Source organism: Pavona decussata, unplaced genomic scaffold (genome assembly GCF_977016875.1).
Source record: "Pavona decussata unplaced genomic scaffold, jaPavDecu1.1 SCAFFOLD_84, whole genome shotgun sequence".
Taxonomy (NCBI): Eukaryota; Metazoa; Cnidaria; class Anthozoa; order Scleractinia; family Agariciidae; genus Pavona; species Pavona decussata.
The window spans coordinates 1,503,219-1,528,384 of record NW_028145502.1 but is presented as its reverse complement, the minus strand read 5'-3'; the positions used below and the strand labels follow the sequence as shown (position 1 = coordinate 1,528,384).

Below are 25,166 nucleotides of genomic sequence, written 5' to 3'. Positions count from 1 at the left end.
TCGCGTTAATCCAGGATTAGCTTAATCAGGCTTTGAGCAACTGGGCCCTGTATATACATGTACCATCCAATAATTACTATTGGATACAACCACCGGATATACAATCCAATAATAACTATTGCATAGTGAACTACTGGATATAATATTATAATCCGATAATTATTGGATACAACTACTGGTGGGTGGGGGTGGGCATGGCGGTAGTGGTAGTAGTAGTAGTAGTAGTTGCACACTAGAAGCCATACTAGTGGTCATCATTGTTGTCTGTAATAAAAATGTAATTTGGATGATAGAATAAAATTGGATAGTTTTCCAAATGTTTGTGATTAACATTTTCCTTCCCATTGTTCTGCCATTAGTTCCACTCAGATTTGGAGACAAAAAAAACCATAGCAGTTTTATACCTCTACCATCCAAAGACCAAAGTGGTTAATACCGGTATCGTCATCACTAAAATTGCTTTTATAGGTAGCCATATCATGAAATCCATCAACAAAGTTTGGCAACCAGCTGAAAAAAAATCATAGCAAGCCTAATTAAGCAACAACAACAACAACAGATAATAATAATAATAATAATAATAATAATAATAATAATAATAATATTTAATGATAATAATAATAAAAACAATAATAATAATAATAATAATAATGAATATTGATAATAATAATAATAATAATTATGATAATAATAATAACAACAACAAATGAATGAATTTTTAAGGAATGGCAAAGAACATCCACATTTCTAAAGTTTTGGAGAAATCCAGAAATCCAAGGTGGCCACCTTTTGGAAATTATGACGTATCATAGTAATTATTGTCTTCATCACTTTGTGATGCAGACCTCAGGGAAAACATATCTTTGTAAGTACTATCCATCTTCATATAGTGTCATAGGATAGTCATGTCTACTCAGAGTTAACACTGTGGGGGGGGGGGGGAGGGATGAAACTCCCACCCCCTGGCTACAGAAGATGAAAGAAGCGCCGCCGCTTAGAGCATTCTCGTCCCCAGAATCAATTCCTTCTAGCCAGCACTGGCAAAAAGGAATGCGATTCTGGGGATGAGAAGGGGTCTTAAGATTAGGTTACTGCATTCACAACATAAATAACATATTATATTAAATTATATTTTTTACTACAGTTGTTTAATATTATGCTGCAAGAAAAGTTACCCTGTGTTACATCATTAATTAACAGAGCCTAAATGGCTTACCAGAATAGAAAGACAGACACTATGGCACAGAATTTTTTCCTGACAGACTTTTGCATGTTTCTCTCAACATCTGTGAAGAAGGCAGTTCTTTTTATGTTTTGTGACACTGAAAGAAATTCAAGTTAAACATTGGAATTGAGAAGATTTCACAGGTCAGTACAAATACTGAAAATTTACCATTGTAAGTTCATATTCTATAAGCATTTATTTTTTTGGTGTACATGTAATTGGTGTACCTTTTTGCGTTCGACATAGAAAGAATGCCCTCTTAATTGTGTTTGGAGTTGAGATTGTATGGGACAGTCAACAAACGAATGAATGAACAAATCTTGGGGTGCATATCTGGTATCCCCTGCAGATTTTAATTTGCAGGGACAGATGACATCATCACTCACTTGGCAAAGGAGAGAGAGCCTGGGATTAAGATCATTCAATGCACTTGGACCTTGTCTTTGATTATTACTCATGTAATTTTTAAATCTTGCAGATGCTCGATAGCCCTATTTAGGGGTGTTCAATAATAAAAATGTATGTATCAGGACTGTGAACTCTTCCAGATAATCCGGGAATCTCCAGATTTTGAACTGTATCTCCCAGTCTCCAGATTTATGTCTGTTATCTCCGGATTTTGAGCTGTATCTTCTGGTCTCCAGATTTATGTCTGTAATCTCCCGGATAAGTTTGCTATTCGTCGTAGACTTGACTTTCTGACAAGAAAATCTGAAATGTGTAGCGTTGTTTCTTGTACTGTTTAATTGTACCTTCCCCCCCCCCCTCCCCCCTCCCCCCCCTCTGAACCTGTAAATTTGGCCTTGATGCGAATGCCTCTGTAAGGCGCTTTGTTATTGCTGGCCGGGGAAGTCATATTCCCCATATTTGAAGACGTGTGAGGTTGACAGCCCTGATGTATGTGTGTAAAAATATGTAATATGTACAATTGTACATGCATGTATAGCTGTATGTATGCATTGTATTAAGAACAGCTGGTGCAAATTATGAAGTACCTCTTTTATAAGCTTTCCAGTAGATGACAGGAAGACAAACCATAACCAACAGCAATGGAATATAGCAAACCAAGTAATGAAAAAGAGCTTCAATCCCAGATGAGCAACTGAAATGGATAAAAACTATTCAGGATTCAAATGACTTGAATGCAAAATAGCAGTTTTTTGCACAAATTCTATGTCATCCAGGCTAAACTGTTTACAGTTTGCTGGTAATTGCATGCCTCAATCAAACTGCCGCCATCTTTGATTTGAGCACAAGCTGAGGAGAACACCAAAACTACATTTAGGGGACCCTTGTCAGGTTTTATAGTGTAAAGGAGGAGGGGTGGGTAGTTTTTCTTCCCATCTTCCCCAAACTCCAGACCCCTCAGTAGGTTTTGCACTCTCCCCGGGTCATGCGAGCTCACCATAACAAACCAAGATGGCAGTGGTGCAATTGAAGCACATGACCTCCACCATCCCTCCAAAGTGTTTTCTTTAAAGAATTTAATTGCATGAGTTTGTAAAACAGACCAATTTAAGCAAACAATACATATTTGTTTTCACAGCTCCAAACCCGTGCAATTTATACCACTGACAGTTTAACGTGACAATCTCAAAGCATCTATAGTCATCTACTTTGCAGTGGACTAATGCATGGCGGTTTTTAAATATAATCCAAAAGTTAATATCTTACTGAATTGGATCACTCTTATAAACAGCATATTGGGTACAAGCTACAAGCAAAGCTGCCAGTGGCCAGGACATCACATGGTAAACTGCACTGTGAACACTGCAAAATAAAATGGAATCAACAAAATGTAAGCTAATACAGACTGCAACTGTCAAATAACACGCAGACTCTGAACGTCAAAGCTTGCATACTGTGTAATTATTACTAATAAAAAAAATTGTCAATCATAATAATATTATAGTACAACAACCAACTGACTGCAAAAATACAGAAATCAAGAAAGTGGATTGATTTCAAATCTGCCAATCATGTCACATGTGACCTTTGGACCCCATTGACCCTTGCAACTTTGTTTCTTAAGAAGTCTGTTGCAATAATTGGCAGTAGTGAAAAATGTAACGACTGGTTGAGTCTTGAACTCCCGAAGGAGAGGGGGGTCAGTCTCCCCCTCCAGCTTGAACTTCAGCATAATTACTTGTTTACATGGGATTCATCTTCTCTATGACCCCCCGCCACTCTAGAAATCCATAATTTTACCTTCATATGTTTCCTTAAAAAATTTTTGCCTTCTGAGAACTTCCCCCCCCCCCCCCCCCCCCGCCCAATTCCCTGGAATTTCCAATGTGCAGTTCCAGAAAATATCCATACCTCCCCAAACAGAAGGTTTTTGGTTTTGTACCCCCATCCCCCAAGAAATTCCAGTTAAGCTTCATAATTTTGTTTGCTTCTTAAATTTTGACTTCTTAGAACCTCCTCTTCCCTAGAAATTTCCAATGACCTTCCATGGGGTGGGTATGGATTTTTTTCTGGAACTGTATTAATATTTTCTAGAAAATTATCCGTACACATAGCATCAACTTAATACATCCAGTGCACTTGCTCACAGCATAAAAGCTGATTCTCGCAGCCTTAGTTAAACATTGCGCGAAGCTTAAACATTTATCAATATAATTACATGTAAAGAAAAATGTAAGAAAATAATTACCGTGAATGTTGATTATGAACCTGAAGGCAGATATCAACTGAATAAAACAGTGTCCACAAATAGGAAGTTATGTATGAGAACATAGTGAATGACTGAAGACACAAAACAAAAGCAAATTTATTTTAATATCAATAATTTATGTTGATTAAAAATAATTGATATTATTGGAATAAAGCCCCAAGTGACTTCTCATAAAATTAATTGTTAGATTCTCCTTCCAAATTGCCCTGTATTTGCTTGTGAAACAAAAGGAGAATTTGGCCTTACATCAAAGTCACTAAGGGCCTTATTCAGCAACACCCCTTCAATTGCAGGCAAACTTAATATTTAATTTACCAATAACTCAATAGTCGGGCAATGTAAACTAAAGTTTCTCCTCCAGGATGCAGAAATCAGCACAATAAAGACTTGTATGTAGCATTAATTTTAATTTCTCTTACAAATTATTAATTCTTAACTGCTTACAAGTAACATACAGTAACGAGAATACAGGAATTCATCACAAAATTAAAAATTAAATCTTTAGATTTGTAAACAAATTTTTGTAATGTACATTAATTACTACCATAACAAATATCTATAAACACACTTAATTGGGAGATTGGTTGTTATTGGAGCATACCTAAAAAGGGTTATAAACTACAGTGTACCAACCACCATGCACCAACCTAATTTTACCTGTCAAATATATAACTGGCATTATTATAACAAACTTGGGACACCACCCCCCCCCCCCCCACCCCTTCACCACTGCCACCAAAAAAAAAAAAAAAATGATTAAAGTGGGAGGGCATTAACAGTGTTCAAAGAGGCCAATTCTTTAAACTTGAGTTGATAAGGTCATGTTCATGCTTACCAATACAAGAAAATAACTGGCAAAGAAGTTTTATTTAAAGCTGTTGTCTCCTTCTTAACATAAACATGCAACTTTTCCCTACATAATTTCTATCTGACTCTGACAATTAAACACCCCCTCTGTATGAAAAGCCTGCCTTTTTAGTGACATTTATGGCAGATATGTTTAATATTCAACAGGCCATTTTTACTAGTAAACAAGAAACAACTTTGGAGTCTGAGACCCTGAGATCTACCCATCCAAATTTCCATGGGTGGGGTGGGGTATAGATGCAAATGTAATTTTTATTTACTTACAAAGCACCAAAAAGCTCTCGGAGCTCCTTCAAAGGTCTTCATGCGTTCCAGGTCGAATTGGAATTTGGAAATGTTGGTTTTCGTGGAGGAAGGAAAACTGGAGAACCCTTGGAGCAAGGACGAGAACCAACAACAAACTCAACATATGACGCCAAGTCTGGGAATAGAACACAGGCCACATTGGTGGGAGACAAGTGCTGATCTCACCACTGCGCCATTCCTGCTCCCCCTTATGATATGGAACTACACAATGAACTGCTGACAATTTACCTCTATTGGCATGCCAATCCATATGTAAGAATTAGGGTGAAATGGTTTTATTTTATCATGTGTGATCTTTTCTGCAGGACGAAAGATAAGCAACAAAATGGACATCGCTATTGCACCTGGAAAAAAATTACAAAATAATGCATCAAATTATTTCAAATAAATGAAAGTGAAGAAGATTAGAAGTGCTTTAATTTATTTACCAATCTTTTAAAAGAATTAAGCTATTACGTAATAATCAATGGGTAGGAGATCCAGCAAGCTCTGTTGGGCTTTTTAAAAGATGCCCACCTAATCCATGTAAAGTAATAACAGAAGTGATCTTTGGAAATGGGAAACTCATGTAACAATAAATCACGGCAGATGAATACCGGATAAAGCAGCCAATAGGCCGCTCCAAAAATTTGAACATATGATGCATGCACAGTTGAGCAAAGAAAGGAGTTGAGTACTAGACAAAAGCTTCTTTTGTCTAGGCCCCCCTAAGGCCTAGATAAATATGTACATAAATAAGACCTGGATATATGCGCAGAAAGTGGATTCTGATTACTCAGTCCTTTGTGAAGACAATGAGAACAATAGGGGACAAAACAATCTCTTCTAGGGGAGGTAGGAACCAAACATGATCGTCCATGAAATCGCAACCCCCTGAAAAGTAGTCTCTACCTCCCCCCCCCCCCCCCCCCCTTGTATATGAGTTAGTTGGGGGTGGGGTATCAGATGGGTGCTTTCAAATCCAATAATTTGGAGTTTTGAGACCCCCTCTCCTCTGGAATTTCCAACAACCCTATGGGGTGGTGGAGAGAGGTTATGGATATTTTCTGGGGCTGCAGAATATTTTGCAAAATATGTATAAAAATGGTAAGAGCGACAAGTAATAGAAAAGGAATGTAAGAGTTAACAAGGATTGAATGGTAAACAAAGTGGGAACTGGGAAGTATATTACAAAATATTCCTAGGGTCATTCCCCTATATATCACCTCATGACAGTCAAGAATGTCGAGTTTTCATACAAACTACGTACAAGTCATGTGAATGCACATGATGGTCATAAGACTGTACTTAACAGTCTCTAAAATGTTAAGCTTAGCCCAAAAGACCATAGATTTTAGATGTTGCTTTCACAGTTTCATTTATTTAAGGCTTCATTTTTTTTTTTTTTTCGATTTTTATAAAAACAAATAAGAGCTTATTGACACAATTAAAATTATATCACAAAAATGAAAATACTGTTGACGACTCCGGCTATCGACAATAAAAGTGATTTTAGTTGGATAGTAGTTGAATGTTAGCTTGAAAGAATGTAAAAAAGAAATTTAAGCCTATGCCACATGTAGTAAATTTAAGCTTTTAGTTCTTAAGCTTATATTAATTACTCGTCGTACACTGAAGGAAGAACTACGTACGCCGTCCCGAGGAAAGCTTTATTATCGTCAATCAAACTGTATATATTTATGATTTGATCAAATGTTCTTCTATTTGCTTTACTTCCGTTATGAATTTTTTTTATCATTTTGTTAATTGTAAACTTGTTTCCGCTATGCCCGTTTGCTTAACAATTCTTTAGCGCGCATCGAATCGGAAGATTGATTATTAAACTAAAGTGCTTAAGTTAATCTTAAGTTAAATAAAACATTCAAGAGAAAAAGAAATTAAATGTGTGTAAAGTCAAATACATTAAAATGAAAGGAAAGCATTCATGAATTAATTATTTAAAACGTGATCGTATTTACCCAGACATGTGAACAGATCTGCCAGGGCAAGCGAGAAAACAACATGCGGCGTTGGTGAGGGAACTCGTCTTGTCTCTGTACGTGTTACTCGCAATTTTCTGTACCAGTTGACAAGTTGGACAATGGCTCCAAAAGAGGATATCGTTGCTGTGGTAATACAAACACTGCTGAAGGCAATCCGTTTCTTCGTATCAATTTCTTCCTTTGTGATGCAGTAAATCGATGCACCGCGAAGGAACGCCATGATGTAATTTTTTTGTGAAACTCAACTATGGCCAAGTTAGGGTACCAATGCCCGGCCGTCGGGTTAGGGGGCGGGAGGGGGAGGGGAGGGTAGCGTAGACTTGGCCTCTGGATGATATTGGGAGATAGGAAAAAACTCTTCTGAAAATTTTGAAAATAAATAGGAGAGACTATCGTGGTCAACGTGTTGGGTTATCCTTAGCTAATCCCTATAAATTTTGAGGAAAGTTTTTCCTAAAATACCGGCGTTAAATCGAAAAGCTAATTATTATGACTAAAACTACACTGGACATGTTTTTGAAAAATGACTAACCTTATCCCCGTAATAACTTTCATAGTTTCCTTTTTCCCTATCAGATCTTTTGATTATTTATCCGTTATCTCTATCACGGGCCTCACCTTTAAAGAGAAGTATCATGGGGTTTTTGGTATCTTTTGTTAAAAATGATAAAGAAAGACCTTCAATCAGCTGTCAAATAATTCCAGAACGGATGAGAGGAAAGAAATCAACTCAATTCTTGAAAGGAACAATTTGTGATGTGTTCTAGCGCATTTCGGAAACAAAAATGCGAGAACTTGAAAAACATTAGCCTAACATTTTTCAAGTTTCAATCCGTTCCTACCTACTATATCTATGGCCAGAGGCACTAATCAACGGTTTTATTGCACTGGGGTGATAATTTATAACAAACTTGACAATTATCATAGTTGTTTCTGCTGAGAGACAAACAATTTTTGGGTTGTGAAATGATGTCGAATTTGCGTGTTTTCCCTGAGTTTAATTTTTCAATTGTTCGTTCCCTACGGAAGATGTTGAGTCATACGAGTTACAAACTCTGTAAACGTTTTTCAATGTTGATTTTGTGCCTTTTCGTCCTTCTATTGCGATTCTCAAACTCCCAAAAAGATTTCGGACCAGAGAAACCATCTTACATGCGCAAAATTCATTATCAAAAAATAAAACAACCGGCAACCTGTAGAAAAAGGGATAAGAGAATTACTTTTCGGGCCCGAAAGCTCTTCAGTCGGGAGCTTTGAGAAATGCACACAGGGGCCAGTTGTTCAAAGCCCGATTAACGAGAACTTTGATTCGAGTTTAAAAACTAAACAATAAATATTTTCCAAAAAGATTTTTGTCCCTCAGTTTCGACGTTGAGTTTTCTTTACCATTAGCTTAAAATTAGATCTTAAAAACATTTTTTTAACGAGCGAGCTGAAAACCTCGGTTAACTTTTAATCGTGGGTTAGAGTATCGGCTTTCGAACAACTGGGGCCTGGTTCTCAAACCCTTCTCCCGCCCAGTTCGCTCATTTACAGATAAACCTCAGTCAGCATGATTATTACCCGCGTCTTGGGCTGAGCGGAAATTTACTCAATGCAAAAAACAAAACAAATGAGGCAAAAAGTAGAAAGGACGACCACCCAAACACATATATATTCATCTTTGAAGGGAGACGTCGGGCTGGCTTATTCGGTGCGCTGGTAAAAGAGACGAGATGCTCGCGGGTACCCTTGAGAGGTTAAAATTCGTGGTTTGGTAGCACTTACAGTGTTTAGACCTGAAATTGGTAATATTAGAGCGATCCTGGAATCTTTCAACGTGTGAATTGGAAAACAAATTGATATGAAACTAAAAATACATATGCATCGAAGCCGTACGTTCAATTTGTTCTTGCGGTCTACGAAAACATCCCAGCATGCAGCAGACCAATCTGGATAGGAGAGCAATAGGCCAGAAAGTTTTCATCAGAAACATGAAAATTAATTATATATCAACTCTGCTGATAAACCTAAATTTCTTTTTTACTCTCCAGCGATGCAGCACCATAGTTTCTTCAGAAACTAATGCCTTTATTCTAAAAATTAGCTATTGATAGCATATGAAGTCAGTCACAAATATGCAATGTAAACTCAAATTATCTTCCCCGTCCTCTTTAAGAGAACTCAGGGTATTCGAACGGTGCCCACTCCAGCCCGCGCTTGTCGACTGAAGATTGTGAGCGCTTGGTTTGAATATGCAAGAATGCACCAGGCCTGTGTTCTTCAGTGACATTTAATTATTTTATTATCCATCATGTTTTTGTCTCCCGAAATTCGTTTTGATTGCTTCACCTCTCAGCGCTTGGCCAACTGGTCATCTTACTCTCACAGATAGGAAGGGAAAGGTTGGAAATTTTAATTACCGTCGATTATTTGAAGAGTCAAGCTAACTACACACGCGATCCCTCACCTCACGACATGCATGGGTGTGTTTTGTTCTTTTAATTTTCACGGCTTATTACGGTTCATCTCCTCCAAAAAGTCAGTGTTATGTGTTAAAACACTGACTTTAAAAGCAGATCTTATAACACTGACCAAAATGTCAGTGTTATAAGATCTGCTTTTCAAACCAAACTGATTGCAGGGCTGATACTACGCCAAAGGGCTTATTTATTTGGGCGAATATTTCAACTGGTACAACTAGTCTTCTTCAGGGCCAGAGTTACAATGAGAAAAACTAACGGCTCTTAAAAGTATTTATTTGGGCCAATATTTCAACTTGTATACTGTAGTCCTCCAAAAGTTTCGTATCTGCTTTTCCTGCAAAGTCCGCATAAACTGTGCAAAAATACTTCTGTAGGAGATTTCGTCCTTGAATTTGTCTAAGAGGTCTCTTGGTTAAGCCCGTTAAGCTGCCTTTACCTACTCTATAGGTTTACATTTAATATCAACCTCGTTTGCTAGCTTTTCAACGGTTTTTACATTGTGCCAGTCTAGCTTACGTTCATTCTGTTTGACCTCGAGACCAACTTGTTTGTAATGACGTCCTAAAACTTGCAAACAAAAATTTGTGTTTTTGCCAGCGCAAGGGTTTTTGTTTACTTTTGTGACTCTTTGCAGATCATGGTGTAACAGATCGAAGTTATCGCGCAGTGAAAAGTTACGCTTTGAACACATAGCCAACCCATTTCCTGCTGCTCTGTGCGACAGACAGAAGCTAACTAGAACATTTGAAAACAAAAACTCTGCATACGGAACATGAAATGCTGTCTGCGGCTCAGAGAGAATGTTTTCCACATGCTCTGGTCCAATTTTGTGCCCGACCGGGAAACGTTTATTGTATTTCTTTATGTCAGTGCATAACTTTATATTCCAGTCATATCGATCTTTTTCGAAGTACCAGGCATAGCTAAGAATAATGCTCACTGGCGAAATTTCTCCTTGATAAAACGCCTTGAAAGCTTTCTCAAAGCTAGTAGTTTTAAATCGTTTCAATATGTATTCCCTGCAATGAGTGAAGGTATCACGGTAGATGTATACTGGGAAATAGGTCATAAAATCAGCAACAAATGGTAATCCCAACGCCAGTTTTGTAGTTCTTTCCCATGTGGGTACCCAGGGGTCGCTCATCGAGCAGTCCCACCCCAATACCCGTAACTTTGTGCCGTTCCAAATCGAGGACTTTGTAACAGGTGTGATGAAGGCAGCGTCGTTATCCATCCATCCCACAATGGTGTCATTTGTATACAAATCGATAAAGAAACTGCTCCAAAGCTGACGGTTGTAACCTGGAGCTCTTGGAGAACCAGGAAAGTCTAAAACGCTTGGTTCTTTGGGAAGCGGCTCATACAGTGCCTCAAGCTTGTATTCTGGAAAGTATTCCTTCGTTTGTCGAGTAATGTTTTGTGCAAATGCATGATCAGCCACTGATTCTTCATCAAGCACCATGACTGTCTTTCCGTACGATGACGGCCAAAAGAGCACAGTACTCCTAAATAGGTCACAATAATAACGTTGTCTGTGCTTTTCCAGTTTGCCTGCCATTCTCACAAACAGAGTTATTGGCGTTCCTGTGACGCTTGGGGCTGCCATGCTTGTTGGATTGCCTGTGGTAATGAAGTTATTCTGGCGCTTGTACCAAGCGTACTGGAAATCGCTCTTTCTCCAAACCTTGAATGTTAAATATATGAAAAAAGCACTGGAAATAAAGCAGGCGACGGAGAAGAATCTAAATGTGCATCTTTCTCTAACAGCCATCTTTACCATTTACGTTAGTGTCAGTCTCGTAGCTACCTTAGCTTGTCATGTACACCTACAAAAAGAAGATAGAGTATAAGCGACGAATAAAGGCTCAGCTTTCACTTGCTCCATCATGATCAGTTGCCCGTGCCGAAGTCCAAATGGAGTCCATCACAAGAAAGATCATATTAAAATTTGTCAGTTTACCAAGTTTGAGGTTCATTCGTTAGATTGCAACCATGTAATTTAAGGCTTTCAAAAAACCGGAATTCCATCTCAAGCTTGATTTTTTTTCATATGACGCGATTTTTTATTTTTTCATGTGACGCAATTTGAACAACTTAAACTTAAACTTAAACTTAAAAAGTTGTGTAAACTAGGGCCCAGTCCCTTTATGAACTTTGGAACTGGCAATTAGGGATGTTAAGGTTTCAATGCTACTTTTGTATTTGAAAGGCATCTTCATAATTTTAGGAGAGAAAATCCATAGCTTATTATAGTTGCTATAGTTTTGAGGTTGTCTTCACTGAATAACGAATTGTACTATTGGATCTTTTAATACGCGTAAAAACAAACCATATTTAGCCATGTTTAGTATTTAGCCATTCATATTTACTCGCATTTACGAACTAGTTGCCGATATTTTATGCACTTGTTCTTATATTAGATTATATATTTAACTGTCGTATTCGCTGTCTATTATTGCACATGTAAACGGTTGAGTGTATTGATAGTTAGCTATAACTGCTTCAGGGAATTGCCATTCATTCGTTTGCTTTTAGAGAACAACATAAGTGTTACTTATTTTGCTCGGCGTGGACGCCTAGAGTGTTACGCGGGATTTCGCAAGTTTGCATGGAATTAGGAACTTAATATTTCGCACAGAATTTTTAGTCGTAGCACAAACAATATATAGCCTGCTTTAGAAATGCACTATTCAACACGGGTTGATTGTTCGTAAGTTAAACCATATTTAATCTTAAAAAGAAAGGAGTTGGGTCTTCTTGCAAATTATTTATTCGCTTTCGCTGCAAGAAGTTATTTGCTTTAAGATATTCGCTGTTTCTTGTTCTCTGTAACTTTAAAAAACCAACGGAAGCAAAATGTAACAACTTGTAGAGCTAAATTAGCATTCTTTTGTTCCTGGATAATTCGGAAGTATTGTACTAAAGTTAAGCCAACAATTACTTTCTTTAGTTCGTTAAAGTTTAAAATTACTTTTTATTGGAGCGCTAGCTCGTTTCGGTTACCTTAGAAGTAGATAGCTTCTACACGATTAATTTAAAGCTAGCAAATTCAGCTGTCCTGTTATTTCCTAGTTGAATTGGTTGTCGTTAGACGTGTTGATGTACTTAGTTCTTGTTATCTCCGGAAATATTTACTCGCAGCTGTTGTTAGTCGTAGGATTCATTAAGATTTTTTCATTAAGTTTTTATTTATTCATTTATTTTCTTATTTAATTCTCTTTCTCTTTGTTTAATGAATCATTTCTATTTTTGTGCTGTTAATTTTCTGTTCGTTTTGAGCGTGCAAACAACGGTAAATGCTACCCACCTCGAATAGCCCTTGCTAATTGTCGGTATGTAATATTGTAATTTGTCTTTTGTCATAATAAATTGTTGTTGTTGTTAAAAAGAAAAATTTCTAAGTTGTAATTTAGGGTATTTAGAAAGGCGTTTGCCGCCGGAATTAGTTTTCCAAGCTGGACTCACAATCTAGAGATCCAGGGGACAATTTTAATTTAGTTCGCTATTTACAAGACTTTGCAATTTGGTTCCGCTCTTAATAATTTAGTTCGTTATCTACAAAAACACTTGTTCCGCTCTTCATCGTTTTTTATTTAGTTCTATTGACACGCGTATAGCACCTTCTAAAAAAACAATTAATGTACAAGCACATAAAAGCCCTTGTTGTACAATGTTCTTTCGAATTACAAGTGAGTCAGAATAAAGCTCTGTTGGACCAAGTTCTCGTTTCTTTGCTGAACTTCTGTCCAGTTCGTGGCTAGCTATAAATCCCTGGTACCACCTTGAGAAGTGACAGTCTCTCTCTGCAAGCGAGTGCTCCCATTTGAGTGAAATTTCCCCGTGTATTCCTGTTAGCCTGCGTTGCAGTTTCCGTGTATTTTCCGCAGAAGTTGGAAAAATCTACTGTCACAATAATTATGATATTAAGCTACTTATATTTAATGACAAAACCGGTAAAAAAAAACAAGTTTGAAAATAAGTTGCCGTGTACAGTGCTCAGAACCAAGACACCTAACAACAACTATATCAATATTTTTTTACACACTCAGTACGAGGAAATATCAATGAACCATATACTCACCATTTATATACTTATTAGTTTTTTATTTAAATATTCCCAAGACTCAGCTCCTTCTCAACCCTTTCAGGAGGCCATGCCCTATCCGGACGGAATCCACCCTCCCCTCCCCCCCCTCCCAACCCCATCTTGATAGGGTTATATAGAGTGTGTGCACGGCGGCCATGTTGGAGGACTAAAACAATAGAAGATGTTTGCATAAAAATAGAATATATTTCCCAAAGGAAAATCATTGCATTGTTTTGGTCCTCCAACATGGCCGTCGTGCACACACTCTATTGCCATTCAGTACAGTTATGTTAATTCAGTGCTTTTGGCACAGAGAGCTCTCACCTCAACTTAGATAAAGAAAGAAATAAATTCATCGACACTTTACGAAGCTCTATAGCAATCAAAATTTGATCGAAAAATAATCAGCAGTGTTTCTCAGTCCGAAAACCTAAAACAGTTGTGATAAGGTCTGAAAAAAGTTACCATACCTGGAAAGTTTTCTTGTACTTTTATCACTTCTCCGAGCCCCTAAATGCCGTTTTGAGCGGTTAGGTTTTCTTTCAGGGGTCAGGTTAGTGAGCCTACGTTGAGCGCGGGGTTGAGCGATACCTCTCATGCTCCCGAAAATCGCTCAACGGCTTTAAAGAGCTTCTGATGAAGCGATAAAAACACGCCAAGCAAGTATCGTGAGCTCGGTGTTCAAGGGAAACCTGATTGCTGAATATTTTGTTATCTAATTTCAGCATGGCACAAATGTTCAATATTATAGGCTTACAGTATGTGTACTTCAGTTTAAGAAATTACGGTGATTACTAACCGTATTCAGGTTATGACTATCATGCTAAATGCAACTCACCTTTTAATCGTTGAACAATCAAAACATCAACTTTGTCTGGAGCATACAATTTAACGATATAACATTAACAACAGAGAGAATATTTTAAAGAATGTAGCTGGCCGACAGTCGTCTCCAAATATTGAAATATGGGCCAAGCCGCGTGACCGTAAAGAATATTCACCCATCAAATTTGCATTCAATTAAATTTCTTTACCGAAAGGTAGTCTGGGAATAACCCAAAAAATTTCAATAAAAGCTCAGAATCCATATCGCCCGCCATCTCAAGTCTTCGCTGTGCGGTCGAGACATTATGGATTCTGAGCTTTTATTGAAATTTATTCATCTTCTATATAATCATTACCCTCGATAACTCGAAATTCCGATAACTAGAATTTTTTTCAATTTCCCTTGAAGGATCGAGTTATCGGGAGTCGACTGTAGTATTATTATTATCATTATTCTTATTCTTATTCTTATTCTTATTCTTATTCTTATTATTATTCTTATTATTGTTATTATTATTATTATTATTATTATTATTATTATTATTATTATTATTATTATTATTATTATTATTGTATATCAGCAATAAAGAAGTCGTAATACTCGCGAACTATTTTACAGAGAACATGACCAGCGCTTTTCTTCCACCCGAAAAGGCTGTAAAATACACATCGGCCTCTCCAGGTATTTTTGTCCAATAAAATTACCCTCTTCCGGAAATTTGGAACATCCTCTTAATTTTTCGGTGACATTTACGGAAAAGATTTCGAATTTCCCGGGTTTTAATATCCTGCTGTACCGTAATTATTTCATGTTTCCCTGACATTTTTCCGAAAATATATCCTGATTCGCGAAAGAATTTCCTGTGAAACAGGACCTTGATCTTGGACACCTATATTGAAATCCCCCCTGCGCGTAAATGTATTTATCGATGTTATATTTTCAAGGGAATGTGTTTAATGTGCAGAATTGGCTTAAAAGCTATGAAAAGTACACAATACCCGTCGACAATTTGACAAGGACATGACAAGGGACATGAATGAAACGCTTCTTTCCCTAGGATGTCTTCGGGCGACTTGCCAGCCTTAATATCAAAATGGCTGAAAAAGAGACAAAAATACAGCCGACAGCGGTACCTCTGGACGCTGTGCTGGAGCGTTGTACCATGATGATGCACCACGAGATTTCGGCCCGCGGTTCGCTTATGCCAGCTGGAGATGGTTCCGCGGAGCCTTCCGATACCTTGTCCCCGACAAGACAGTGAGATGACTCGTGGTGAAAGGACCTGTAGTCTTGGAGGTACCGTTAGTCTTGTACTCCTTTTACCTTATTTCATTCCGTACAATTTTTATTGTGTTTTTTCCCGAAAACGATTGCTTTAGAGAATTAGGTCGTCGGCACTCGAAGAGCTCTATGTAAGCCGTTACTATTTTTACTGTGCCATGTAATGAAAATGTGCCACGTTTGTTACTACAACGACTCAGATGCTACCTTTCGCCTCTTGATGTCTGGTGACATCAATCCTAACCCTGGACCGGTTTCTGCTTCGACTGCTGGTAAGATCAATTGCCTCATGATGAATGCCAGAAGCTTATTAAAAAGTTATCACAAAGACAGCACAACAAACTGGCAATCCGTGTGTTCGCTCAGTCTAGGGCCTGGTGTACGCCGAAAACTCTCACGTTATATGCGTCAATGAGACATGGTTAACCAAAATATCAGCAACTCTGAAATATTGCATTCTGGCTTTACAATATTTAGGAGAGATCGGTCTGATTGAGGTGGTGGTGGAGTTCTTATCGCAATCAAGACAGCCTCCTTCAAAGCTGTCAAAGAATTTAAACCTGAATCGGAAGCCGAGCTGCAGCAGCTTGAGATCATTTTTGCAAATATTACTACACTTACTGGTCAAAGAATTTTATTCTGTTTTTGCTATAGGCCACCCAATGAAGACCCAAGTTGGATGGATGTGTTCGATAATTTTCTGCATGAAGTTTGTGTCCAGTTCGGAGGTTCTTGCTATTCAACCGATGTGTCAGGTTTGACTGATCTTCTGCTAGTGTTCGCACGTTCTGTTATAAATACTGTCCACAAGGTCCGCAATGACTAGAATTTTCCAAGGAAAAACTGTCTATTTGGCGAAAATTACTGATGAATTTGTGACTAAAGTTAATAAGCTTCAGTTGGCACCGTTCAGCACAGTGTTGATAACATTTTCAAATTGGCAGCATTTTTCTACACGTCCCCTAGGTTTCAGCTGGGCACGAATTCGTGCAGATTGGCGGGCCTCGCGAATTCGGTAACTCAAATGCACATAGTCCATTTTGTGTGTTATTTATTTTATTTATTTATTTATTTTTTTTGCATATTTACTACCACCGAGTGGTATTTTGCAGGAGTGAAAAGCACCTCTTCGCTCCTGCCACATACAATAGCGGTTATTTATGTTTTGGGTGGGTCAATTGTAATCTATACGGATATAATCTAATGTTGAGAAAGCCTGGTAAACTCTGGTTTCCTACAGTGTAGGTTACTTTGGTAAGCATACTAACAGGTTTATAGGTAACAAAAATAAACAATTCAATCTACATTTGGTTTGACAGATAAAAATTTGTATACAAGTTTACTTTTAGCAGCTGTAGATTCTAAAATAATATAATTTTCATCAAAATCATGGAGTAATTGTCCAGCACAGATTAGTTAATTGAACTGTTCAACTTGTAATGGTCGTGACTAATAAATTAGAATTATTTCATAATCAGTCTCTGATATCTTAGGTCAGATGTGAAACTACCAAATGTAATCACCTGCATTGAGGCAACCAAACCCCTTGTCCAGGCCCTGCACATGTCCAGGACACGTGTCCTACAACAAAGCTGTTGTATAACAATCCTATATCATGCGTAACAAGATGCCTATACTGGCATTTACGCGTGATGCTGTGCAAGATTTATTTCCCCTCTAGGGGAAAACTGAATTTGATTTATGTAAAACAAGTTAATAATTGTAAAATGCCGCTTTCAGGCTAACATGAGGAAAAAAACGACGACGAAGATATCGAGCCCAAATTAAGACACGTGTTCCCCTTCAGGGCATCAGTTACTCAGAAAGAAAGACAAGAATTCTATTCGCATAACAAATAATTTATAGAGTGTGTGCACGACGGCAATGTTGGAGGACCGAAACAATACAATCATTTTCCTTTGGGAAATATATTCTATTTTTTATGCAAATATTTCATATTCTTTTAATCCTCCAACATTGCCGCCGTGCACACACCCTATTTTTTATGACAAAATGTTACGAGAGAAAAACGCTTTGATGTCTCGATGTAAAAACCTTCGCTGGGGCCTTTTTTGCGCATCGGCGTTATGGACGGTATTTATAATCATCTATATCAGCTGTGAAAAGTTTTACAAGTCGAACACTGCCAAGGAAATCCGGAATCATTCGACTAACTATGTCGGGGAAAGTCGAAGTCAACCGGTTGCAAATGCAAGTATGGATAGACTTCAGCCATTAAAGCTAATGTTTGCAAATGCTAGTAAAGAGGACAGAGAAAAAGGAAACGGCTCAGTGTATTGGAATAGCATTCAGATTCCATTAACAGATTTGAGAGACGAACGAAGTAAACTCCAGGTTCTTCTGGTTGTGATTGTATCAAGCGCTACTCAAAGACAAGAAAGGAGAGATGCAATCAGAAATACTTGGTGGAGCAAATGCACTAGAAAGGTATGGCACTTTGTTTATAGTGTTAGATCTACTTTTCTCGTCTAACCAAGGGGAATCAGCTCAGTTGATTCAGCGAGTTGAATCCAGTAGACACACAACTGTGATTCAATGGTTGCTTGTATTTTACAAGTTCACTCTACAGCTCAGCTACAACATTCTCTAGCGAAGAACTTCTCGCGTTGCTTTTATGTTGGTTGGAGTATGATTGACAACCTACTGTCAAAAACTCATCACCTACTAACATAGGCTTGCCACGCGTAAGCCCTTCTATGATTGGTTAGTGTTGGAATTGGTAATGGGTACCTTCCCTTTATTTACTGTGAAAAATGTACCGTTGTTTCAAGATTTTCACTAGGTTCTTCGATATGCCCAACCAAAATAAAGCAACGGGAAAAATATAAAAATTACAATGAATATTTGTATTGATAAAAACTACACATTGACAATCATGAGTTTGTAATATACTCGGATGAAGTTTCACGCAGTGTTCAGTGTTCTTGTTGTAAAACAACAACTTTCCAAGAAGAAAGGCGGTACTACAAGTCCACGCCTATTTCCATAAATTAAGGGCGCGTTTTTTATTCACAATTCTGGAATGAGAATGGACAGAATGTAAAATGCGCGCGTTTTTCTATTCCGCATTCTTATTCCGGAATGGACAGAATGCCATTCCATCCATTCTGCTCCCAGGGGCAGACTGAACAGAATGTTGCGAATGAAATCCAAATGGCGGACGGCGAGATGAGCGCTGCAGATTCAAATACGTCTCTACAAGGGAAAAAATCAGGTTGCACTTTTGGACAAAATGAAACATTGCTTCTAATTTCATTGTACCAAAAGTACAAGGAAAATTGCAGTGACAACGGCTGCATCGTCGGCCGCCATATTTGTTACGCAATGTTTACTCGGCCAGGACCGGCGGGGTTTTTTTTATGCAGACAATCCGAGTTATTCCTAGCATTCCGTACCAACCATTCTTATTCCAGAATTGTGGATAAAAAAACGCGCCCTAAGGTGTACGTGTTTACAACTTTCAGCTACCTTATTAAAAATACAGTAGGTGGTTACAGAACAAAAGTGTTGACATTGACAGTCACCTTCAAATGAAAAGATCTAAAGATTATTTTTATTAAAATAAATACAGTAAAAACTAACTTCAATAACAGATATCGGCTGGTATAGATTCGGTAAGAAACACTGAATATCTTTACTAGAAAACGAAAAAAACAAGAACTGAGATGGCCATTTTCAGGCAAATGTCAGCGGAAGGTTAACTTAAGGTCAGATACAATAAATTACGGCTTGACCTTATGTAAACAATGTATTATTACTAAGGAAAAACTTATTTTAAACATATTTGGTAGAAGGTCAATTTCCCGGGAAACAATCCAAAACAGAACACCTGCTTATACCAAATCTATACCAGGAGAAAACAACATTTGATCAGAGCTAGATCAGCATTATACTAAAACAGAAATAGAAGGACAAACCATTGAACGTTTAAATATTTTTATCCCTTTGATTCGAATATTCCCGTAAATAAAGCATATATTATATAACTTCCTAACACCAAACAATAGATAAACCGAAGAAAACCAATGATGAAATAATACAAGTGTGAGTTTCTGCATTGTTCGTATTTTTATTGTTTAACAATAGCCACTTTCCTGCAGGACCTGCGTTACCTGCAGGACCGCACTTTAAAACTAAAACAGGCAGTCTATGATTGGCTAATGCTTTGTTCTTTGTAGAATATGACTGCCGGCAACATGACGCGTGGTAGCGATAAGTGCACGTTGCCTGCGACAAAGCGATCTCTTGTCGATAGTACAGCCTCCTCGAATGCAAGCGTAAAACGTAAAGCTAAGAAGAACAAGGAGGAGGAAAATGGCGACAAACATTCATTCATTTATTTGCCATTAACCAGAAATACAACAACAGTATACAAGAAATGCACTGAAGATAATATACAAAATTCCAACTAAATTATTTGCAAGATAAAATGTGGTAAAGGCAAGGTAGCCTAGAAAGAAGCCGAGGGGCTTATAAACTATAGGCTTCCAGGAACTACAGGGTAAACAGGGTACGTGACATTATATATTCAGACATTATGTTAATTTTTTTTTGGTGAACTATTTCTGACATTGACCGGCTTCATTTATTTCTATCACTTCGAACTTGATAATGGCGTCATGACGACCCCGAAAGGTTGTTTGGTTTTATCGTTTATTTTTACTTGTCTACGTCCCGAGGTATCCAATCGATGGAAACCGATGATCGGAAATTCAATCGATCAATCGATATCAATCGATAAAATTAGTTAATTGGTATCGATTGGCATCGGCCAATCGATGACCAATCGATAACCACACAAAAATCGTTCATCGATTGCTATCGATCAGGTCAGCAACCTCGAACAGACGTCACGCACGCTATCTGTCCGATCATCCGCCATTTTTAGGAAGCCCTGCGAAATTGGTAAAACAAATTCCGAACCAGTCTTCTCAACGCAAAGAATATATCTCGTGTGTTAGTGAATTATTTTATTACTCTTTTTATATTAAAACCGTAACAAAAAATCCAGGCAAACAAATATGAAATTATTCAAAACACACACACATTGTTATTTCGGTGTACTGTCAGCTCATAATAGTATTGTATTTGCTCCGAATTTTTCTGTAAAGGCACGATTCAATCACTTTCCGTTTTTTTTAAGTCTATAGGTTGGCCCATGGAATAAACTTTGAACTTGTCAAGCGTTAACGTTAAAGAGGAAGAAGAGAGTATTGTTCTCCTGTTAACATTAAAATGAAATGTTTTTACAATTACTGCGTACAAAGTTAAAAAGTTGTGTTTTTTTCTGCGTCGATTCCGGTTCCGTCAATCTGCAACCAACCGATACCAATCGATACAATTTATCTATCGATTGGTATTGATAATCGATACCAATCGATAACCACACGAATCTTTGCAATCGATTGGTCATCGATTATCAATATCAATCGATTAATTGATATCGATTGGTATCGATTGATATCGATTGTCATCGATTATCGATTCCATCGATTGGATACCCCGGGCTATGTATAACCAAACCTTTACTTATAAGAATGAAAATTACGACTAAAAAAGAAAGAAGAGAAAAAAGAAAAAGAAAAGGAAAAGGTGCGTAACTCAACAGAGTCAATTTAACTAAGAAAGAAGGAATTTTCTAAGTCAAAAAAATATCGCTAGATGATATTTATGCCCTAATTCAAGATATGAAAGTGGACATGCATAACAAATACCAATTTATTGAGGAGAAAGTTGAAAGAGTGGAAGAACTTTACAAGAGAAAACTGCAAATTTGGAAAGATGATGGAGAAAATAAAGGAGAAAGTAAACAATGAGTGTGGTAAGATGAAGTCCAAAATTGAGTCAGATCTCAGCTTGACAGCGTAAACTTCATGGAACACGCAATGAACGACAACATTGATGCCGGAAATGAAGGAACGCGCAATCAATAACGAGCAATATCGCAGGAAAAGCTCAGTGAGATTATTCGGAATACCGAAGGTGGAGGGCCATATTCCGAGAGTGAAGCCATCAGCTTTTTTAAAGATGCATTTAACGTGGACATAAGCCTTAAGATTTCGACATGAGCCACCGAGTTGGCCGAAATCCTAATGCAGTTTTTAATTTGAATACAAGCATCTACGAATAAAGCCGACTGAGATTTTGTCAATCGTTCGTGGACATCAATCAAGGGAAAATTGTTGAAATTATTTTGAATAGACCCATTCGGCTAACGCAATGTTGTACCCAATTCAAATTCTTTGGGCATAAAATGTTTTGTTCTAGGTATTTCCATACCATTTAAATGTGAATGCTACATTATAAATGGGGGATCTGAATTGGGTAAAAACATTTCGTTAGCCCAATGCGTCCATTCTGGCGACAATTCAAGGAATTTAATCTCGACTCTTATTTTGCAGGTTAAATGTGTCTTCTTCACAGACGGCCTCCAACTCGATGGAGTGACAAGGAACAAACTCTCAATCGAACACAGTCAGTTTGGGGACATAAAGTTCTCGCCCACGGAAGACGCCACTATCCTATTCGGCGAGCGTTTGCTATACCACATGTTGTGGGCGAAGGCCAAGTTCAACTTTCAGTACTTTCTACGCCTTGACGATGACTATTTCGTGTGCATGGAGAAATTAACGAACGAATTACCTTCTAGACCGAAGAAAAACCTAAGTTGGGGGTGGTACCATTGCCAACAGGAAAACCTTGTTTACAAAGACGAATCTTGGACACTATTTTCTGAAGATGTCATCGAGCAATTCTTTGCTCAAGATCTTCGTTCTATTATGTGCCATCCATTTGGAGACCAAATGATTGCTTTTTGGGTAAAAGCAGCAAAGATTAATCTTACGATCTTTGATGATCGCAGGCTCCATCACCATCCGCCCGCAGCAAACGTGAAAAAGTTCCTTTCGATGTCCAACATTTGCGATAAGTACATGGGATTACACGGTAGCTACTCCAATATATTGCCACATTTTTGGAGAAACAGCAACGATGGCCCCAAAAATATAACTTCTATGACACTACTGAGTCATACTTGCCATCGAAAGCACGCTTTTGATATAAATTTAGTCGGGGGCATTTATAATTTCACACTGAAACAGTGCTTGGATAGACCCCGCTGGAATATGAGAATAAAATCTTGGGGAGGCCGTGAGGAAGGTCAACAATAAGGACACTTTACATTTGTCAGAGCAAGGCGGCCAGACAGGTCATTTTTCGGAAGGAATTCTCCAATTTAAAGACTTGGCTATATCCCAGTTCTTTGAATTTCTTCAAAATGGCACTTACATTTCTCTGATTGTGCAATTTGCGAAGAATTTGTAGATCTTGTGCACTCTATTTTTCAACTGACCGTTCTGGCAAGCCAGTTCTCACGAATGAAAAACGCCCATAATTGAGGCATTCAAAAATATAGTTATTTATAATGGTGACTGCTTTAGCTCATTATTTATTAAAGTAGTGCTGTATAAGATAACTTTTTTCCAGATCTTTTAGAGGAGGTGTTCGTGTAAAGCTTATACAGGTTGATCTGTTTGGATTCTTTAGCTGAATTTGTAAACCGTAGTAAATTAAGGAAAAAATTCCTGTCACTTGAATTTACCAGCTTTTGTTGGCTTTCCGAAAATCATAGCTGGCCTCTTATGATTCTATTATCGACATTTTTCATCACTTTGAAAACAGAAGGAATTGGTTTCTCAATTACTAAAGTTCTCGGAAATAGACGAATTTTAAAAATCAATCAAACAAAACTGCTCAAAATGTTAATGCTCTTGTAAAGATTCTCAAGTCCCGTAGACAAGACGGACAACAAGAATATCTTGTGAAGTGGCCAAATTTCCCAGCCTCCCAAAGCACATGGGAGCCCGAAGACAACATTTTGGTCAAGAGACTTCAGGAAGCCTTCTACAGTAACAATGCAAGTTAAATTATTCATAACCTTCACTTTATTATTCTGTTCACTGCAGTTTTCAATTGCCACAGACCAACATATGACATGAATGGAAAACATGTTACCTACCATCCTGAAGCTCTCATGACTGTTCTCCAAGTGCTGTAGTCTTTTATCATGACACTGTATTATTTAACCTTTTGGTTACCTTGCATACTCCATCCACGGGTAAAATGTCACCATTAATAATACTTGTTCGCAGAAAGATTTTAGATTCTCAAGGGCTTTCTTGCTTCAGTTACACACAGGTTAGCGTTCAATGCAGCGCTTACTATCAGCACATAGTTATACTGCTGTTATCGAGTGTGATTCATACCTTCGTAGTCCTTATCATTACTCTACAGGTTAACTGCTGCTATGTCATGCCTTTATGGTTACAGAAAATCACTCCAATTATCTAAGTTATGGAGGGTTGTCCAATACACCCAACCTGAGTCCGATGGACGAAGGCCATGAACAACCAGACTCACCGGAAGTTAGTTCTTGAGAGACTTAGTATAAATACAGCAAAGTATAGTTGAGGAGGGGGGTGGAACTGGAGCGTTAAACGTGGCCCAAACGACGTGTAGGAATAACAAATCTCTAAACTATGTACAAAATGTATAATAAAAGCTAAATAAATAAATACAACTTAGTGGCTAATAATTTCTAAAAGTCATGAGTGTGAGTTCCTTAAATAAGGACATAGAAAGACAGTAGCTATCCAGACGAGGTCTGTCATTGGAGAACGAAACAATAGGTCATTGGTTGGGAACAATGGTCTCCCCGTGAAAAACAATGGGAGCTACTGTATATAGGGACCAATGAAAATAGAGGTCTGTAAGAGTTACTGTACTATCCGATAAGGGACATGGATGAAACGCTTCTTTCCTGCTACGATGTCTTCGGGCGACTTTCCAGCCTTAGTATCATGATCAAAATGCCTGAAAAAGAGACAAAAATACAGCCGACAGCGGTGGGACACTCAGCTGCATGGAGTTTAGTACAACATGCGATTTATTTTCTCTAAAAGGGTCGTTGGGTACTTCTCAGTAAACCGAATTCGAGGTCCTTACTGTAAGTTACGGACCGAGTTTTTTCCCGTTTATCAACGGAAAAAACGAGGATCCGTAACTCACAGTAAGGACCGAGAAAACGAGGTTATAATTAGTAAGATTTTTGTTATTTCTCTGTGGTTAATCGGGGGCGCGGGAAGGAAACTAGTTGAAATTTAACGGGCCGAACAGTGAAATACAGCCCGCAAAATTGACCAATCACATTGCGCGTACTAAATGAGATATAATAAATTAATATATTTTTCCCGGTGTAAGCATAGTCTATATACCTAATTTATCGACTATCTCCCTTTGAATGTCACTGATACTGCGCATGCTCTGACCTTGCTGTCGTCATTTTTCTAGTTTCTCTGTATTTTTTAATTAAATTATCTGTGACTCTAATTTGCACAACCCGCCTCGATAAGTTTTTTTTTTATATGCGGG

The 25,166-nt window shown here is 37.8% G+C and overlaps 3 protein-coding genes across 5 annotated transcripts in view; 1 reads left to right on the top strand and 2 right to left on the bottom strand.

The window, feature by feature from the left end:
* Positions 1-7,320, bottom strand: part of LOC146475351 (G-protein coupled receptor 143-like) — a 91,595-nt gene extending 84,275 nt beyond the window's left edge. For 2 of the 3 annotated variants that reach the window (XR_014865863.1, XM_085115748.1), the window contains exons 1-7: positions 7,034-7,320; positions 5,304-5,419; positions 3,882-3,973; positions 2,900-2,995; positions 2,221-2,327; positions 1,217-1,322; positions 405-510 (exon numbers count right to left, since the gene is read on the bottom strand). Coding sequence is in view for 2 of the 3 variants with exons in the window: in XM_085115748.1 (XP_084971874.1) it covers positions 405-510; positions 1,217-1,322; positions 2,221-2,327; positions 2,900-2,995; positions 3,882-3,973; positions 5,304-5,419; positions 7,034-7,277 (867 nt within the window). In the remaining variant the exon portion in view is untranslated. The remainder of the gene's footprint in view (positions 1-404; positions 511-1,216; positions 1,323-2,220; positions 2,328-2,899; positions 2,996-3,881; positions 3,974-5,303; positions 5,420-7,033) is intronic. The other variant, XM_085115747.1, reaches the window with a different exon arrangement.
* Positions 7,321-9,697: 2,377 nt separating this feature from the next.
* Positions 9,698-14,484, bottom strand: LOC146475350 (uncharacterized). The gene is made up of 2 exons (XM_085115546.1): positions 14,448-14,484; positions 9,698-11,348 (listed from the first exon to the last, which is right to left on the bottom strand). Exon 2 carries the CDS (start codon positions 11,300-11,302, stop codon positions 9,959-9,961), a length of 1,344 nt encoding a protein of 447 aa, XP_084971672.1. The 5' UTR covers positions 11,303-11,348; positions 14,448-14,484; the 3' UTR covers positions 9,698-9,958.
* Positions 14,485-17,677: 3,193 nt separating this feature from the next.
* LOC146475349 (uncharacterized) lies at positions 17,678-24,087 on the top strand. The gene is made up of 2 exons (XM_085115545.1): positions 17,678-18,164; positions 22,139-24,087. The coding sequence occupies exons 1-2, from the start codon at positions 17,730-17,732 to the stop codon at positions 22,904-22,906; spliced, it is 1,203 nt and encodes a 400-aa protein (XP_084971671.1). The 5' UTR covers positions 17,678-17,729; the 3' UTR covers positions 22,907-24,087.
* Positions 24,088-25,166: the final 1,079 nt, after the last annotated feature.

Coding starts and splice junctions, on each gene's coding strand:
- LOC146475349 (XM_085115545.1), top strand. CDS start 17,730: ATGTTACGAGAGAAAAACGCTTTGATGTCTCGATGTAAAAACCTTCGC. Junction 18,165..22,138: donor GGAGCAAATGCACTAGAAAG/GTATGGCACTTT, acceptor CTTATTTTGCAG/GTTAAATGTGTCTTCTTCAC.
- LOC146475350 (XM_085115546.1), bottom strand. CDS start 11,302: ATGGTAAAGATGGCTGTTAGAGAAAGATGCACATTTAGATTCTTCTCC.